Genomic DNA, 18603 nt, shown 5'->3' on the forward strand with positions numbered 1-18603 from the left:
AACTAGAGCATATACTTCCAAATTATACTTGTCATCATTCCTTCAAGGTGTAGGAACATGAATATAAAAATGTCTCACAAAATGGCAATTAGTGGAGTATATCACCAACCCACTGAGCAGACGTTTGACAGCCACTACTTCGGACGAGGAACAATTTTCAGTTAGAATTGTAAAATCATTTTTTCAAAACACGAATTCAAAAGGATTGTGTACGAAGTGTGCAATAACGGGTTAATGACAAGTCTTTACTCATAAACAATACATGCTTATTGTTCATTCTACACAACTGTGTAATGTGTTAATAACATTCATAATATATCAGGACCTAATGGACAATCACAAAGTTAGGAATCCTACTATAGTTGTCAATTTTGACATACTCTTAGAACCACAACTTTACTGGCCTATTCAAAAAGCAGAAGAATTGTGAGGCAAAGAGGGCCACGTTTCAAAATAACCCATATCTGGATTGGTTTCTGGCTTGAAAATATCTGAAACTAAAACATTTTCTGGGACTAGTGGCTGAGCTGCATCCTTTGTTGAAATATCCTTGTTCTCCTCCTCCATTGCATCTAATCCAAGTTCATTTTCTAAGTAACGCAACCACTTCTTGTTCTCATCAACTTTTTTGCTACCTTCCTCCTCAAAGTTGGAGCTTTGGCAAGCATTCACCTCACTATGTTGGACTTCATTAGACATGACAGAATCTAAATTATCTAACATGTTCCAAAAGTCCACATCAGCCTCAAATGGGATTTCATTCACACTATCCACATCTGGTTTGTTCACCTCCTGTAATATGTTGCTAACATCAAAAGGTTCTCCATAATCGAACAGCGAAACCATTTGCTCTTCGGGCCTTAACGCATCAACAGGACTAGAATTTGAAACGTTTGAATCATAAGATGAATAAGAAGAACTTGATTGGTCTATAAGGTCCTTGCCAAGGCTAAATTGATTGGTGTCTTCTTTTTGTGAACCTTGAATTTTCTCAAAATCATGTGTCAAGTTGCATTCTTCATGAGGTTTCTTGTCCATAGGGACTTGCTCAGATTGATGCTCAATTCCACCACCTATGTTTTGTTTCTTGCGCGATGTAAACGAACTAGATGAAGATGAGGATGAGGAGGTTATGGATGATAACTCATCTCCATGAACATTACCATCTTTCATAGTCAATTTCTTCTTCAAATGAGTGTTCCACACATTTTTAATCTCATTATCCGTTCTTCCCGGTAAATGAGATGCAATTTTGGACCACCTGCACATTAATGTGATCATATTAAGCATCATAAAGAATAGTAAGCCCAAAATAAAAGAAGAATATACAACTATCTACAAGTATTGCAAAAGATATCCCGCAAACCCGAGCCTAGTAGTAAAGTGTTACTATGGTCATACTCAGGTGGAAGACGTCAACTAAGATCACCCCCTCTACCTATTTTAAATTCAGCCAAAAAAAAAAAAAAAAAAAGTACATAGTATCTTACTTGTTCCCCCAAGCTTTGTGTAATTTCACTATGGACTCCTCTTCCTCTTTTGTAAAGTTCCCTCGCTTCACATCTGGCCGGAGGTAATTAATCCATCTCAAACGGCAACTTTTTCCGCATCGCAACAATCCTACAAATCAAACAAGAAATTAATGTGAACATACACTTCACATTTTTAGTAACAAAATAAATAATAAAAGAGAGAAAATATTGTTCACAATTGACATATATTATATAATGACTTCATAAAAATATAATTTCTACTCTTCAACCACCTTGATACTAACAGCTTATTTTTTTCGTCACAAGTGTGCATTTTCAAAATCATTACTCGAAAATGGCTAATATTTCCAAAGGTTTTATGTATAATATGACTTTTTTTATATATATAATCATGTATATACGACTTTACATTTGATAGTGGGGGCGTCAAAAGATACCTAGTGTTTTAGCCGTCACATATACAATTGTTTTTTCTATTTCATTATTATATTTACGTGTTCCAAATTTGACGTGCATTAATTGACAATTTTTACCTAATCACTTTTTTCTTTGTTGTCTATTTATCGTCCTAAATTCTACTTTTTGTACTTCGCTATCAAGCAAAAAGTAACATTAACTTAGATTGTGAAATTTGATTCAATAAGTTTGGTCGAGTAGAAGTTGCTATCAATTCCTAACTTGACCTTTTTTAGGTGAGATTTCCTTTACTTACTGTATGTGGCAATCTTTTTTTTTTTTTTTTTTATATGTCCTCAACTTTTATTTAAGACCAACCAATCAAGAAATTATTATGTACACTTGATTTACGGGACCCACAATTGGACTAAAGTAAGAATAAGGAAGCTTAATTTAATTTAAATTTAAAATTTAGAAAAAACAATTAACACCTATAAAGATTTCACTGATCATAAAGGAAAAAACTGGGTCTAAATGCAGGTTTACCTAATTCACTCATGAGCTATTTTGTGTATACAATTTCCAAAACTTGAGGAACTGTGATTAAGTGCTTTGTTATATTTAGGGTGTATTTAGATACCGTTTATTTGTTGAAAATTGAAAATTTATTGTTGAAAATACTGTAACAAAATAATTTTTAAATCTGTATTTTGTTGAGTTTGGTAGTACGTGGACAGTATTTATTGGACCCACTAAAAAAACGCTGATCACGTGAATTGGGCAAAATGTCCAATCTAAACGCACGCTTAATAAATAGCTTTAAAATTAACAAATACAGATTTCTTCTGTGTATATACTATATATCTAATACTAACAACTAATATTTCGTTTTCGTTTATATAATTTCTTGTGATTTTCATGTTTGTTCAAATACTATCCATGTTTGGTTTGTGTCAATTTTTATTGGTGGGAAAAAAAGACAAAAGAAGTTGCAAAAACGTTTCAAAATTGTCTTGTAAGAAAGACAACGGTCAACTCAGTTTGTACACTTGTGACACATTCATGCTATTGGTTTTAATGAGCCAACAACTGTCAATACAGATTCCTGACTGTCAAAAACTTGAGCCTATTGTTACATTGAAAAACGTAAAAATAACTTGCATACGTTTTGTCAGTTTTATTCAGCACTATTGAGTCATTGACCATAGGGTGATATGTAATAAGGCTTATGAATTCGGCCATGAAAGTGTTGAGAGAATCATTGTTATTGAACCTTCAATAAGAAGACTAAAGAATCTAACAATTTGGGACTTGTATGTTGCGAAAGGGATATTATTTGAATGGTACCAAGCTCAACCCAGAAAAAACCGAGGAAAATGCAAGGTTTCGAGTATCATAGAAAAATGAAGTGAAAAATTGATCGATATGCATGCATACCATTGTTTCAATATAATCAGAAAAGTCCTGAACAGTCGCATTAACAAAAATAATGTGCGTAAGAAAGAAAGCCAGTGGGAGTTTTAAATATAATCAGATACTTGAAGGGGTCAGATACTCTAGTTAAGCAAAACAAATGTGTTTGTGCACGAGAGAGAGAGAGAGAGAGAGAGAGAGAGAGCGAGCTTAATTACCTGCAAGTTTAGGAAGGGCCCTCCAGTTATCATGGCCATGCTTCTGAATGAAAGTGATGAGCCTCAAGTCCTCAGCAGGGCTCCAAGGACCCCTCTTCACTTGACTCTTATCACAACATGGTGCTCTTCCTCTTCCCATGATATAATCTCTCCCTCACACTCTCTCTCTTGGCCTGAACTCTCTCACCACTTTACTCAAAGAGAGAACCACTTTTGTTCAAGTCTAGCAAATGAATCAGATTCATTCAACTGCATCAACTTTGTCTGTATATGTGGTGAGGGGTCACAGCTAGAGATATATATAGAAATGGAGAGAGGACTTTCCAAATAGGCCACACGGGTCATGCCATGAAGTAGCATACCCGATGTTGCAATAAATAGGGTAGATCCAGGGAGATTATTGAAATCCATAATTCCACAAATTAATTAATTATTCATTTATTATATATATTGTGCTCTAATGATGACATAGTCTTCTTTACTTCCCTAAGCTAAGCTCTCCTGTAGTTATCCAATTTGGAATTTGAATTTATAATTAGTGAGAAAATTTTGGCATGGTACACAGCCTTATAATAGTCCACATGAGACTAAATCAGAGCCATCCAATTTGAAAAATGACATCACATGGAGTTTTCTTAATTGATCTTTAAACATTTGTTGGTAAATTATCTAGTGCATGTACATCCAAGACTTTTGGATGTTTTTTAAAGTTTAGTCTGACCTTGCCATTTTTAAACTTGTGCTTCTTCCAATGTCAGTATTTTGTGGGTTTCACTTTTGGTAGGGTCAATAGTATAGGATTTTCTTACCAAGTCAGGGTGAATATCAGAACATATCCTAAACCAGAAATGAAAGGATTTATGATCATCTAATTCTTTCAAGTCCATTCATAGTTTTGTGGGTTTCAATTAGCTCAATTAGTAAAGTATCTGATGGTTGAATAAGAAATTTAGAGTTCAATTCCTGCCTACATAAAAAACCGATTAGTATCTTGGTCTAATAATAAAAAACTGTTATCAAGAGCTTTTAACCACTATAGTATGATCTATAGGCACTCACAATGCATTAGGAGTTAGAGCTTGGAACACATTCATGCTATTGCAAAGAAGGGAATTCGACCCTCGAATTTAATTTCCACAGAATGCATTAGGACCCATTTACACTAGAATTTCTCCAACATATTTAAAATAAAATAAATTAAAATTATAAAATTAAAATTTATAAATAAAAAAAAGAAAAGAAAAAAAGATCCCTATCCTTTAAAGTTGAAAGCCTCCCCGATCTTCTGTTTTTCAAAAGTTTATAAGGGAATTCAATTCACGAATTTAACTCCCACAGAATGGGACGAAGGACTCTAGGTCTGACCATATAGTAATTGGATAACATGAAAAACAAATATTGTCTCATATTTAGATTTGGGTTGTGCTGCTGGAATTTTCTTTTCTATTAAGTGTAATTAACTTTCCGCTTGTTCTAAAGTAAATTTTTTTTAAATGTAAGAAAAAATTGAAATATAAAAAAATTTCCAATAAATTATTTTCAGGTGTTTGGTATGATATTCAAAATTTTTCAAGCGAATCACCAAAACAGATAGCTCAACTACTAGAGCCACTGGTGTCGAAGGTCTAGTGATCGGACTATAGAAACAAGCAGCCGAAATAATGGCTTAGCCAACTACCATCAAAACGGCATTTCTGGTGTAGTTATTAAACTCGACCCGAACATTGACCTGGTCTATGAGTCGGGTCATTGGTTCAACCAGTGGATTACCAGTCGAATTGCATGGTCAAATAAAAATTTTTTAAAAATAAATGTATATATATAAAAATAAGTTTGAGAAATCACAACATAAATATGTAAATTAAAATAATAGGTATATGCCTAAATTAACTTTGCAAATATAATTCAAAATTCAGGTTTCACAATAACAGAGTAGTCTTTTGTGGGATGTGAGACTTGGAGGTAGGTAGACAGACAAAGAAGTGCATTTAAAAAAAAAAAAAAAATTCTTTACATTATCTCCTCTTTAAATTACCATATTATAACACATTAAACATTAAAAAAGTTAATAAAGTGAACCCATAGATGTAATTTTACAAATTTTACAAATCAAACTGAGTTGTATAAACCCATTCGGTCCTGACTGGGTTCGATCGAGTTGTATAAAAAAGTGATACAGAAGATTTGTATTCTGCTTAAATACAAATCCTTTGTATCATTTTTTGTGTTCCACTTTATATTCCACAAATCACAACTTGTCATGTATTTGTTTAAATTTTCTTTTAAAATTGTCAAAAGTTTAAAATGGAAAAAAATAAATACATGACAACTTGTAATTGATGGCAAATAAAGTGAAATACAAAAAGTGATACAAAAGATTTGTATTCTGCTTGAATACAAATCCCCTATACCATTTTTTGTGTTCCACTTTATGTTCCATCAATCACAACTTGTCATGTATTTGTTTAACTTTCCTTATAAAATAATCAAAGTTTAAATGGAAAAAATAAATAAATAAACACATGACAATTTGTAATTAGTAGAACATAAAGTGAAATACAAAAAATGAAGTAGAAGATTTGTATTATGCTCGAATACAAATCCTCTGTACCATTTTTTGTGTTCCACTTTATATTCCACCAATCACAACTTGTCATGTATTTGTTTAACTTTCCTTATAAAATAGTCAAAGTTTAAAATGGAAAAAAAATAATGTCTTACTACTTAATACCAAGTATTTTTTGCTAAAACCTAAAACTTCTATTTATAAATGAGAAATGTTATGTTCATAATATTTTCACAACAAATTCTAAGTAGTAAGTTGTTACTGGCTATTATGGATAGACAAAAAAGTAATTTAAGTTGTAAATTTAAATTTGAACCAATAAGACAATAGCAATTTACCACTTATGATTTATTATGAAAGTGTTGTAAAAATATTATGGAAGCAGTACTTCCCATTTATAAATAGGAATGCGGCATAAAATAAAACTTGAATGGTGCTCAAATGTTCGGAAAAAAAAATAAAAAAATAAAAAAATAAAAAGAGAACTATGTTCAAAACAAACTTATTATTAAAAGAACAAAATTCTCACCCAAAAATAAGATCAATGCTAGGACCATAAATAATCATACAACTTTTTTAACAACTTGCCATATGGTGATTTATGAGTGGTTGAAATGTGGACTCATATGAACCGATCATTTTTTTTCACCATTTATAACTTGCCACATAGTTAGTTGTAGTAAAATTGTCTTATTGTTTGTAATTCTAGCATTTTTCCAAAAATAAAAAACAAATTCTCACCCTTTTTATAAAAAGAAAGAGAAAATACAAGAAAAAGAAAATACAGAGCAAACATTATTAAAAATGAGTACATTCTTCCATTACTCCTCAAAGAGAACTAGAGAAAAAGTAAAAAGGATAGTATACAAGTGTTAAACGGATGAGTGGTAACAAGAAAAGGAAAAAATAATAATAAAAAATAAGAAAAATGTTGGAATTAGGAAATGCAGTTGGCTTGGGTAGCGTGCTAGCAGACAAATTTTTATAGAGCCACTGACAACCTTTTCAGTAACTTGGAATGGAATAGTGTATAAAGATTTGAGAGTAGTCGGGTCTCCTGAGTGAGATTTAGTTATTGGATTTTGTTAATGTGTGGTTTAAGGGTACATAATAATTTTTTTTTTGAATATTTTTTTTTTTTAGAAATTAAAAAAGTATGGATAGTTTTTTCAATTTATGAAAAAATAATTATAGGGTCAGTTTTTAAGGTCCAAGCCTAGCAAGTAGGTGACTCTGGCCTAAAGAACCCTATACAATGAATTTGAAAAGAGCGGGTTACAGAACTAGGACTCAACGAAGTGAATGTTAATTAATTTTAAGCCATGCAGCGGTTGAACGTAAGAATATCTCTTTTATCTCCACTGGATGTTCGGTCCGAGGAAATGTGTGGGTGCACCTATGTTCCTGATTAAAGGATATAGTCTTACTCTCTTTCTTCTGGCTTTTTCCGATCCCTTCTTTATGGGGATGCCCTTCTCTTATATAGACTCCTTAAAGTAATAAGAGCCCTACACTTCTTGATTATCTGGACCTTCACTTGAGTGCCTGTCCCATCGGACATCCACCCTACCTTTCTGTGAGTTGCAGTGGTCAAGGTAACACTGTTCGCCTGTCCTCTCCACATTAATGCGGCCAAAAAAGTAGTTTCCTTGCATTTAATGCGACAGTTGGGGTCTCCCCCTGAACATCCTATGCTCTCGTTCTTCTCCCTGCTTTGTGAGGCTCATCCTTACTACCAATATTTGTTTGGAATGACTCCTCATTATGGATGGGGTGCATGTTAGGCCCATATTTGGCACGTCCGAGTAGACATTCCTCCTTGGACGTCTTTTTTAAATAAATTTGAACTTATTAGGGTTGGGCTGGAAGTTGTTTTGGCGACCCATTTTCCCCTTGGTTGTAGCTGGACCCTGTATAGGGCCCAAGGCCCGTTGTTTGACTTGGGAATTTTACCCTTACAATAATTTTAAAACTAGATAGTTTAATGTGTGCCCTTAAAACATACGTTAACCAGACCCATAACTTTAAAACTCTTTCTATCAAAAAAGAAAAAAAAAAACTTTAAAACCCTTAATAATTCATATGCTTTTTTTTATCAATATATATTTATAAAATAGCAAAACTTCAAAATGGTATGTAACAGTATGTTGAAACTGATATCGAAACATTCTGTTCCAATAGACAAACTGAAACAAATTCCAAAACAGTATTCATAACATTGCTCTACATAGTTGAGTAATACCAATAACACAATCTTTTTTCACAACTTATTTGGTTATTTTATTACTTCTTAAAATATGAAGTTGTGAGTGGTGTGATTTCATTTTCACGTAATTCTTTTAATGACATGTATTGTATATCAAATGAACAAAGTTTTTCTTCAAATTAGTTTGGAGAGAAACTTTTTAAACTTCTCATATATCTCTTTTTTTTTTTTTGTGAATTTTGATAATCTAACCGTTGAATTTCATGTTCTTAACATGTATATTAAATTTCGTTCAAATTGGATATTATTTACTATTCGATCAATAAACTTATTTTTTATATACAATTTTAGATCATAAAATTTGAAATTTTAACATTTGTTTGATGAGATAACAATTGATATTTGATCTTCTTGAAATTTTATATGCATAAAGAATATAATAAGAATATGCAATCTAACGGTTAAATTTTCAAAATTCACATTCAATATAGAGATATATGAGGAGTTTGTAGAGTTTCTCTTCAGAGTTTCTGTCCAAATTAGTTTAAAGAGAAACTTTGTTCATATCAAATTATCAATTATAACATGTGGATTCAATTAATGGTATGTTTGGAATCTGTTTATTTTGTTGAAACTAAAAACTTTTTGTTGACAGTACTGTAGATAAAGATAAAAGTTAGCTAATATAGTACAGTGAGACTTATGAATAGTATCAAAAGTCAACTTATTTTATTATTCAGCTTATTTTTACTACTATTTATGGACCCCACTATGCTTTTTGATATTATTTATGTGTCTCACTGTACTATTTCAACTAACTTTTAATTTTATCTACAATACTTTTAAAAAAAAATTTTAATTTTAGTAAAATAAATGAATCATAAACCGACCAAAAATAAATAAATAAATAAAACTCCTGATCGGAAAGATTTATGAAAGTAAGTGTTCTAGAGAATCGAGATGCTTACTCAAAAAACAAAAAAAAAAAACAAAAAAGGCTTTAATTACCTTTACCCAAAAACAGAGCACGTATTATGCACGTGTTGCTCTGGCTAGTCATGACTCATGATGCAAAAGTACAAAACGCTGTTTCACCTTAATTGGCAGGATTCTTGAAAAGTACAGAGACCACAAAACCGACTAGGTAAAAGTAATAATAATAATAATAATTAAAATTAAAAAATTAAAAAAAAAATTTGTTAACATTTTGTCTATATATCAGTGTTTTGTCGGCCTTAAACACTTGTAGAACCAGTTTTATTAAGTTTTATATACTTTAGACTCAGTTTTATATTATTTCTCCTATTTATTTTTTTTATTAAGTAGAATTTATATTATTTTAACCTTAATAAAAATTACACCGATGTTTGTTAACATTTACCAAAAAAAAAAAAAACTAATTTTCTTTTCTTTTCTTCTTTTTAACTTTCTTCAGTGTGATAACATCAAACTTTGTATCAGAAATTTTGTCTTTATGTCAGTATTTTTTCAACTTTATTTATACACTTTAAGGTTATTTTTATACACTGTAGAGTTAGATTTATTCAATTTCTCTTATTTATTCATTTTTTTATTAAGTGAGTCCCATATCATTTTAACCTTAACAAGCACCGCACCGGTGTTTGTTAACATTTGGAAAAAAAATAAATAAATAAAAGAAACCAATTTCCTTTTCTTTTTGGTTTTTTTTTTTTAACTTGTTTATTTGTATTTATTGTAAATACTTTGATTTGCAAAATCCAATAAGGACATGTCACATCATCATATTACTAAAAATATAAGTATATCTTATCGCACGTGATAACATTCAATACCATATTTCATGAAGGGAATGAGTTCGAGCTAGATTAGCAGTATATTGTAATTATTTCTATAAAAAATAAAAATAAAAAAAGGTAAAATGCTGATTAAGTATGGTAGGATGTATTAAATTTTAAATAAATGCTAACATGACAATCTTTTATTAGATAGTATGAAATATGGGTTTTACACCCTACCTTATCAAATTCAGACTTTGACTGTATATAGAAAAAAAAAAAAACCACTGTCTCATTAGTCATTTTCTTCTTTCTTCTTCTGAGTTAATAGTACTTTGAACTTAATTCATTGACAATCGGTTGAATAAAATACCAGGTGAAAAAATTTACCAAAAAAAATAAAAAATTAAAAAAAAAAACTGCAAACAGAAATCTATGATTGAAACTTTGTAACTTCCCTCCCCAATTGTACCTTCTTCTTTTTCCTTTTTTTTTTAGAATCCTCCCCAATTGTACCTACATGGTGAGTGTGAGACAAAAAAAAAAAAAAAAAAAAAAAAAAAAAAAAAAAAAAAAAAAAACTATGGGGGCCCATGGAAGAAAAATCAATTAAACTCTATTTGTAGTTAAAAAAAATGCTTCTAAATTTGAAAATGAGAGTATGTTGGTTTAGTTTAAATTTTCTGTTTATTTATATAATCTTTCAAAGTGTTATATCATCAGTACAATTATATATTTATATAATTATTTCTTAAATAAAAATAAATTCATTTAAATGCATGTCTATATTAAAAATAAATAAATTCATTCAAACACACTTCTAATGAGACAAAAAGTAACATTTTTTTTTCTTGAGAATAAGAGTACATCACTTTTCACAACTGTGTCACTGTTTGTATCAGCACCAATAACAAAATATATCACAAACAAATGTGAAAAAATTGTAAAATTTTGTAAACTTATTGTACCTTTACTTTCTTATGCAAAAGTATATTAACATTTAATAAAAAGCAATCTCTCTACTCAACATTATTAATGTGATTTTTTTATACATGAATAGTTAGGAGTAACGTGATTTGAACTTTATATAACTTTATTAAAAATACTAAAAAATGTCAATTGATACAAATTTTAGAGAGGGTGGACCTAAATCTAGCTCGAGAACAAAAGCCCGAGAGGTAAATCCGAGGAGTGGACCAAGCCTAGAGTCCGATGAGGGATAAAAGGGTCTGCTAGTAGAAAGAGGCCATCTGGGCCCACAACCAAGGTAATCTATGATACCTACTATTCCCAAGTCCCATAACCAAGGTAATCCCTTAAACCATCTTTCCCGAGACCACAAAGATCACCCGAGAACAACTTTCTCCCTCGGCCGGGACCACCCGTCACCTACACTCCCCCTAAGGAACAAGAAGAAGAAAATGCAGAGTCTAATGTAACAGTCACCTCCACATTAATGAGATCCCCCACCTAATGTTAGTCACATTAAATGCTGAATGACCGGCCTGAATAGTAGAAACACCCTCAAAAATTCTTCCTTCATGATTAGAAATAGCAAGGCAAGAAGGTGATGGGACAAGTATTCCCCAAATCCAGCTAAGAGCAGGATGGCTAGCGTATGAGGGGGAAATGGAAATAAAAGGAGGGGGAGAATACCAAGAAGGAGGATTGAGAAAAAAGAAAGAACCTGAGTAAGAACAAGAGAGAGAAAGATAGTTAGAACTTTTTATTTGTATCTATCACTTAGAACCCATATTTGTACCACAGGAATATCATTTCTTCATAAATAAACACATGATCCAGCTATTTTCTGTCTTTGATTAACTACTTAGTCTTTCCATTGTAGACTCTTCTCTCCCATGTGTTAGAAATTAGTTGTGCTAGTCAAGAATTCTTGTTTTGGACCTCTATCAAGTGTTTTTGACTCCCATGCGAATAATATAAGAATTAAGTAAAAGTTCAATTTATTACCATATAATAATAAATTGTAAACTAACATAATTATCTAAGAGTAATTTTTTTGCATAATAAATTCATAGAGGTCTGAACTTATGATAAGAATAATACGAATGATATAAGAACTCGATGAAAGTTCAATCAATTAACATACGGTGATTAAAAGTATGGATTCATTCTACTCACACACAAACAAAAAAATCTTACATTTTTTCTCTTTTATAGAAATAATTAATGTCTTATAAAGCAATAATGAATGAAATCAACTATTAGGTGGCATTTGGTTTGGGAAAATCTATATTACTCCTGCGTCTAGATTTTAGTCAATGTGATGTCTAGCAATTTAGATATTTGGGGATGTAATTATTCTATATTTGGTTTGATTGGGAATCTAATAAGAATCCTAGGAATATGAGGTGCTTATATTTAATTTATTTCTAGGAATCTTATAAGAATTATTTATTTTTTCCAAAATATTCTTTGATTCGTCAATTTATAATTATTTATGAAACCTTTTTTTTAATCTTCCTCCCAATAAATTCTAAAAAGAATAAATATAAACTATAAATCATGAAAAAATTCAATAACATTATATTACAACATTTTCTAAATGATATGTATAATCCAAAAATAATTATTTAAATTGTCAATTTATAATAATTTTAATTTTTTAATTTTTTTTATTGGTTAAAGGCCAAAAAGAAATGGGTAAAATTATCAGTTTTTAAAAAATGTAATTTTTTCCAAGCATGGGAATATGGATATCTATCTTTTATAAAGGGTTACCACGTTCCTATAAAAAGGGGTTTGAGTGGGAATTCAAATTCCCCTAGGCATGTGATTCCATTGTGTGATTTGCATCCAAACGTGAGAATTTTTTAACATTCCCAAGTATACTAAAAGATTATCCCATACCAAACGCCACCTTAATAGTTAATTAATTTTATTAGTAATTTTTAGAATTATACAATTATCATTAGTAGTCAATTTGTCGTAAATCATTAAAGCACAGAAAGGATTTTGTAGATTCACAAAAGCATACTAATTGTAGTGGAAGAATTGATACAACAAATTTTAGTTTGAAGACGGCTTTATATATTATTATTATTATTATTATTAACTAGTCACAAACTTATACGATGCGTGTGAATAAATAATTATTTTGTAATTATGATACAATATATAATTTATTCTTTAAAATTTATTGGAGATAATTTGTTCTCTCTAATAATTAAACAATTTGTAAAATTATTTGTCATCTTTCTGTCTCTACCAATATATCATCATGTTATTGTTACTCTTTCTTGTATGTTGTTTGCATCCAATACATTCTTTAGTAGAAACCAATGTTAACAATGAGAATAAAAAGTCCTAAGTGACTAAGTTCCTAAATGACCAAGTTAAATTATTGAGTCTAAGTTAACAAGTTTAATTGGACTAAACTAATTTAAAGTAAATCATCTCCAAGTTAACATAAATCATCTCGAAGTAAAGTAAATTGCAGGAAATTTAACAAATTAAAGCCTAAATTTTTCTAATTCTAAATTGATCCAAAGTAAGCACGAATTTAAGATCAAATATAAGGAAACAACTAAATGTCGCATCAAAACTTGATAAATACTTGATTAGAAAACACTACAAGTACAAAGGAAATGAACTTACAAGAATAAAGCCTTCTACAAAGCCTAAGAACTACTAGATCTCCTAAGAATTGAACCACATGTGATCTCAAAAAAGTGTTTTGGTGTGTTCTCAATTATACATGATGTCCTTGTCTGGTAGAATCATTACCCTATTTATACTTGAGGCTCTAAGCCTACATTTATGCTTGATTCCTTTCTCTACGTGTATCTCCTTAATTAACACTCATTAGCAAGTGTCTTGTTATTAGTAGAACTTGATAACCTCTTATAACGCACCTTGAGGAAACCACTTCCTTTCTATCTTTGTTTTTTTTATCTTCGTTTAATTAGCATGTGTCTTAATGTCTGACTATTTTCATTAACCACTAGAGATAACTTTCCATATTTTCCTCGAGGTAACTACCTTAGATTAACGCCACTTGTTGCCCTTCTGAGCTTTAATCTTTGGTTTAATTATTTTCCACTTGGGCATCCACATCTTCTCTACTTGTTACATGGTTAATCCCTACTCACATGTTCCGCTACTTGATTAATTATTTGTCCCCAGCAATAGATCCTAGGTTAGTTTCCTGTTTCCAAACACGATTTACAAATTTATTTATTAAGTAGTTAATATGACACTAATTATATTGTCATCTCACTTTGTTTGTTTTTTTTTTTTTTTTTTACAAGATAGAATTTCTACTCTAGCACAATCTAAGTGTATATGTATGTGAAATTCCCTCCTAGAGACTTGAATTCCGGCTCTTGCCCCACACCCCACAAGCACTTATACTTGTGAAGTAACCACCGCACCAAGAGTGCACAGTGGTATCATCTCACTTTGTTAATCTTGTTAAGACTTAAGATTAGTGTAAGTATAGTTGTAATTAATACCGAGTGAGTTTTACTTCATTATGAAGCAAAAATCAGTCAAATTCACCGACTAGGTATAATAGGTCAAAGAAGGCTATGAAACATACTCATCCCTACGCAACAAACCAGAAGATCTTATCTCTTTTGCTGATTACTCTCACCAAATTTTGTTTGATTAAAGCAAGTGGAATGTTGTGAGATTCATGGTGTGCATGTCAATCAAACTACATGGTGATTGGTGATAAAGCCACAAGTCTTATGATTTAGGTCACCCGCTCAATATAGTGCCTCTTGAATATAATATAATTAACATTTTAAATATTTATATCATGACAAAAAAACCTGCCTCATGCAATCCTAAATAGGCTAAATTAGTCTAACAAGTCTACCCATTTGACAATGACTAAAATAAAGCATTGATTAATCCCCCACCTCTTAAGTCTTTTGTTAGGGAAACTAACATTATAAGGCTTTTACCATTTGGCACCTAATCTTGACATCTTTGTTTTGGGTTAGTAGAGTTTCACTAACCATTGAAGACTTTTCAAGACTACCTACCTAGATAAGTCCAAGGACAGAGAGTGAAAGAGAGAGAAATTATAACCAGAAAAAATATATAATATTTAAAATAATAACATATGCATGACGAACATCTTATGTGTGCTAGGCTTGTGGATCCATGTGTTAAACCCATAACAAAGATTGATGCATACGGGTTTGACAAACAGCAACGTTATTGTGAACACGAGAAAAAGTGCCTATCTGGCTATTTGCCCCTATACACGGGTGTTTGAGTTTGACAAGCTGCTAACCAAGAGTTTAATGTAATGGTTGCTCTCAAAGAGTAAAACAAACCCATGCCGGGGTATTTTCAAATGAAATGACTTAATATTCTGAATTTGTGAGACATATATATGTTGACATTGGTACTGTTTAGACTTTGCTTTGAATTTAAAACTTCATTTGATGAGGTTTTTAAATAGACAAGTATGGGTATTTAATATATATAGGGACACTCTCAAAGTCTCAATGGTAAAAAGCATGACAGCATGTTGCATGACCTAATGTATAAAAAGAACTTGTGTAAGAAATCACCAATGGCAAGAAATCACCAATATCAGGGCATTTGACATGTTGAGTGATTATGAAATCTAGTCAATTCATCAATGATGCCACACTTCAAGATTTTAGTTTCTTCAACGGCTGCTTAATTAGACTTGTAATTTTGCTTTCTCATCTGCTAGTTCACAATGATCTAAATTTGAACCATCTTATGCGTTTAGGCACAATAATATGCCCAATTGGTATCTTAATTTAATAATAAAGAGCTATTATCAAGAACGGAAGTTATATGTTGAAACTCTCTCTAAAAAAAAAGCACAACAATAAGCCTATAGGAATTTAAATTTATACCTAATTAATATGTCAAATTGTGATTGATACATAATAAATTAAATGTTAGTAGTTCACCTATGTGAAACGATATGTTGCATTCATTATAAGTCCATAACTTGTTAAGATGTGAAATTGGAGTGTGAATTGTTGAACAGATAGCTTTCAAGCCTTCAAGATGATAAATAGATATTTTTATAACAGCTCATTGAGAAAAAATGTTTTACATGCACTTCAAATCCCAACAAAAAGTATGACCGACATAATTTTTTTTTTTTTTTTTAATGGGATGATCAACATAAATTATTTCCTAGTTAATGACATGCAGAAAGCCTTTTCAGTTCAAAATATATATATATATATATATATATATTATCCAAATAGTAAATAACTAATATTCTCCCAGATAAGTCGGCTCCAAGTAGTATTCTATAAACTCCAAGATTATTTTATTTTAGTATTAAAAAAATCCAAGATTAGTTGGTGCTTCTCAATTTTTTTTTTCAATCGCCTAATTTATTTTTTCAATTATCCTCCAAGATTACTAGGTTTGGGAGTTTGGCAATTAATTTGGTTATTATTGGTATTTAGTGATTTAAAAGGATTTATTTTTTAATAAAAAAAGTGATGTTAGGATATTATAATTTTATTATATAGATTTTATAAATTGATGTGTTAATTTCGATACACACAACAAAAAAGTAATTATGAAATTTATTTATCATATTCTTCTTCTTTTTTCTTTTTGATAAACAAGGCTAATCTTATTGTTGAAAAGCTAATAAAAATGTCCCAGGTTACAATAGGAGAAACATCAGCTGGTACTTCTTCTGATCAGACTTGAAACTCCAAAATAGACTTTGCCCTTTTTGCTAATACATGGGCTACCACATTCACAGCACACTCCTTTAATTGGGTATGCCTTATTAAGAAATCATATTTGGTAAGCCTAAACTTGATATAACAAGGACAAATACGATTGGCAGAACCATGTAACAAAAAGCATGCTGAAATTGGATTTTCCAAAATTTAATGGGTACCCGGTAATAATATTTTCAAATTTAGCAAATAACAACTCAAACAAGTTAATTTTAAAAAAGAAAATCCAATAAACAAATTCAAACTTGGGAAGATTAAGTAAGATGGAGCACAGATTGTGTCTAATGCTCCTATGCATTGAATCTATAAAGACTATGATACGTCAAGATTAGGTAGAAGCACTAATATCGAGCCAAATCTGATAAGATGTAGCAAGTTTAATTTGATACATATCAACCAGTCATATGGAGGGTGTCCCTAATATCAATTGCGCAACCCTAACTTATCCCAGTGTACCTTTGCATTTGGTTAGCACCACCTTAACCAAAAAAAAAAATTTCTTCATATGCATATTGGAAACCAAATCCACGCAATTGCATGTGATTCATGTACCTGTAGCCCCACATACCCATTTTTATTTTAAATTGTTCAAGGAAAAAGGTTATGCCATTGGTTCAATAAAAGAGTTTTTTTTTTTCTTTTTTGGTTTTTACTTTTGCTGAACTTAAAAGAGTGTTGACACCTTGACAAAAAATTATTATCATCTTTAAAGAATTTTGACCTCCTAAGCTTTCCCGAGAATCTTTTGTTACCAACTTGGTTCTAAAAATTAGAGCAATCATCAATCTTTCTTTTCAATTCCAAAGGCATCCTCTCTATTTGCTTGGAAACGGAGAGAATGCATTCTATGATTAAGATTTAGTAGTTAATAAATTTAAAAGTGAATATAATACTATTTTATTTAAAATCAATTTCTATTTACTATTTTGTATAATGGAATTATAAATAATATGACACCATATACACTCTTAGATTCAAGAAAACTAAATTTGAACTACGAAATGAACTCTTTCCATTTGACTTAAATAAAGAGAACTATCTTTTCTTTTCTTTTCTTTTTTTTATGTCCTCAATCTCTCAATTTAATATGATAGAAGAGTAGTGTTAGGGATATTACAAATTTTACGATATAATTTTTATAAATTTATTTGTCAACTTTTAGACACAAAATGAAAAGGAAATTTCGAAAGTTACTACCAATTTTATTACAAAAATCTTATAAACCTGTATGTCAACTTTTAGACACAAGCAGTTTGTAAGGCTTATATAATAGAATATAGGATATCTATAATCACTCATCATAAAATATTGCAGTAGTTGGTTTTGTATAATGTCATTGAAATTATAATCATATAGAGTATATCATAAATATTTTGAACAAAGGTTTTGTATAATACTATGGGCCATTGTAGTTTTGTAATACTATTATGATTTTAGAGTTATCATATGAAGCCTATCTTGAGTGTGTGTGCACACATGTGTGATAGTCAACCTATAATAAGATGTGACATCTGTGAGAGTGCTTTTTCTGTAACACTCAGGCCCAAGGATTCCGGGCCGAATAGTTGTAGTTTGGTTAATCGGGTTTTGATTCACCGTAGCTAAAGGGCTATTTAAGAATGAAGTGGTGCACAGGGCATGCCTTCTACAATACATATAATCTAACAAACAAGGATATTTGTATTGAACAACAAATCAAAACAGCAAAGTAATGCAGAGAACAAAATAGTAAAAGCACAAAGTAATGGTTAGGGATCCTCAGATCGGTAGAGAATATTTCATTGAATTTTTTTTTATTACAGTATGCTCACTAAAACGTGATACAAGGT

General features: G+C 30.6%; 1 protein-coding gene across 1 annotated transcript; it reads right to left on the minus strand.

Annotated features, from left to right (window-relative positions):
• Positions 1–224: 224 nt before the first annotated feature.
• Positions 225–3885, minus strand: LOC126720641 (transcription factor MYB63). Its single transcript, XM_050423368.1, has 3 exons — positions 3521–3885; positions 1491–1620; positions 225–1261 (listed from the first exon to the last, which is right to left on the minus strand). Exons 1-3 carry the CDS (start codon positions 3657–3659, stop codon positions 409–411), a joined length of 1122 nt encoding a protein of 373 aa, XP_050279325.1. The 5' UTR covers positions 3660–3885; the 3' UTR covers positions 225–408.
• Between the last annotated feature and the right edge of the window lie 14718 nt (positions 3886–18603).

Source organism: Quercus robur, chromosome 4, assembly GCF_932294415.1.
Source record: "Quercus robur chromosome 4, dhQueRobu3.1, whole genome shotgun sequence".
Classification (NCBI taxonomy): Eukaryota; Viridiplantae; Streptophyta; class Magnoliopsida; order Fagales; family Fagaceae; genus Quercus; species Quercus robur.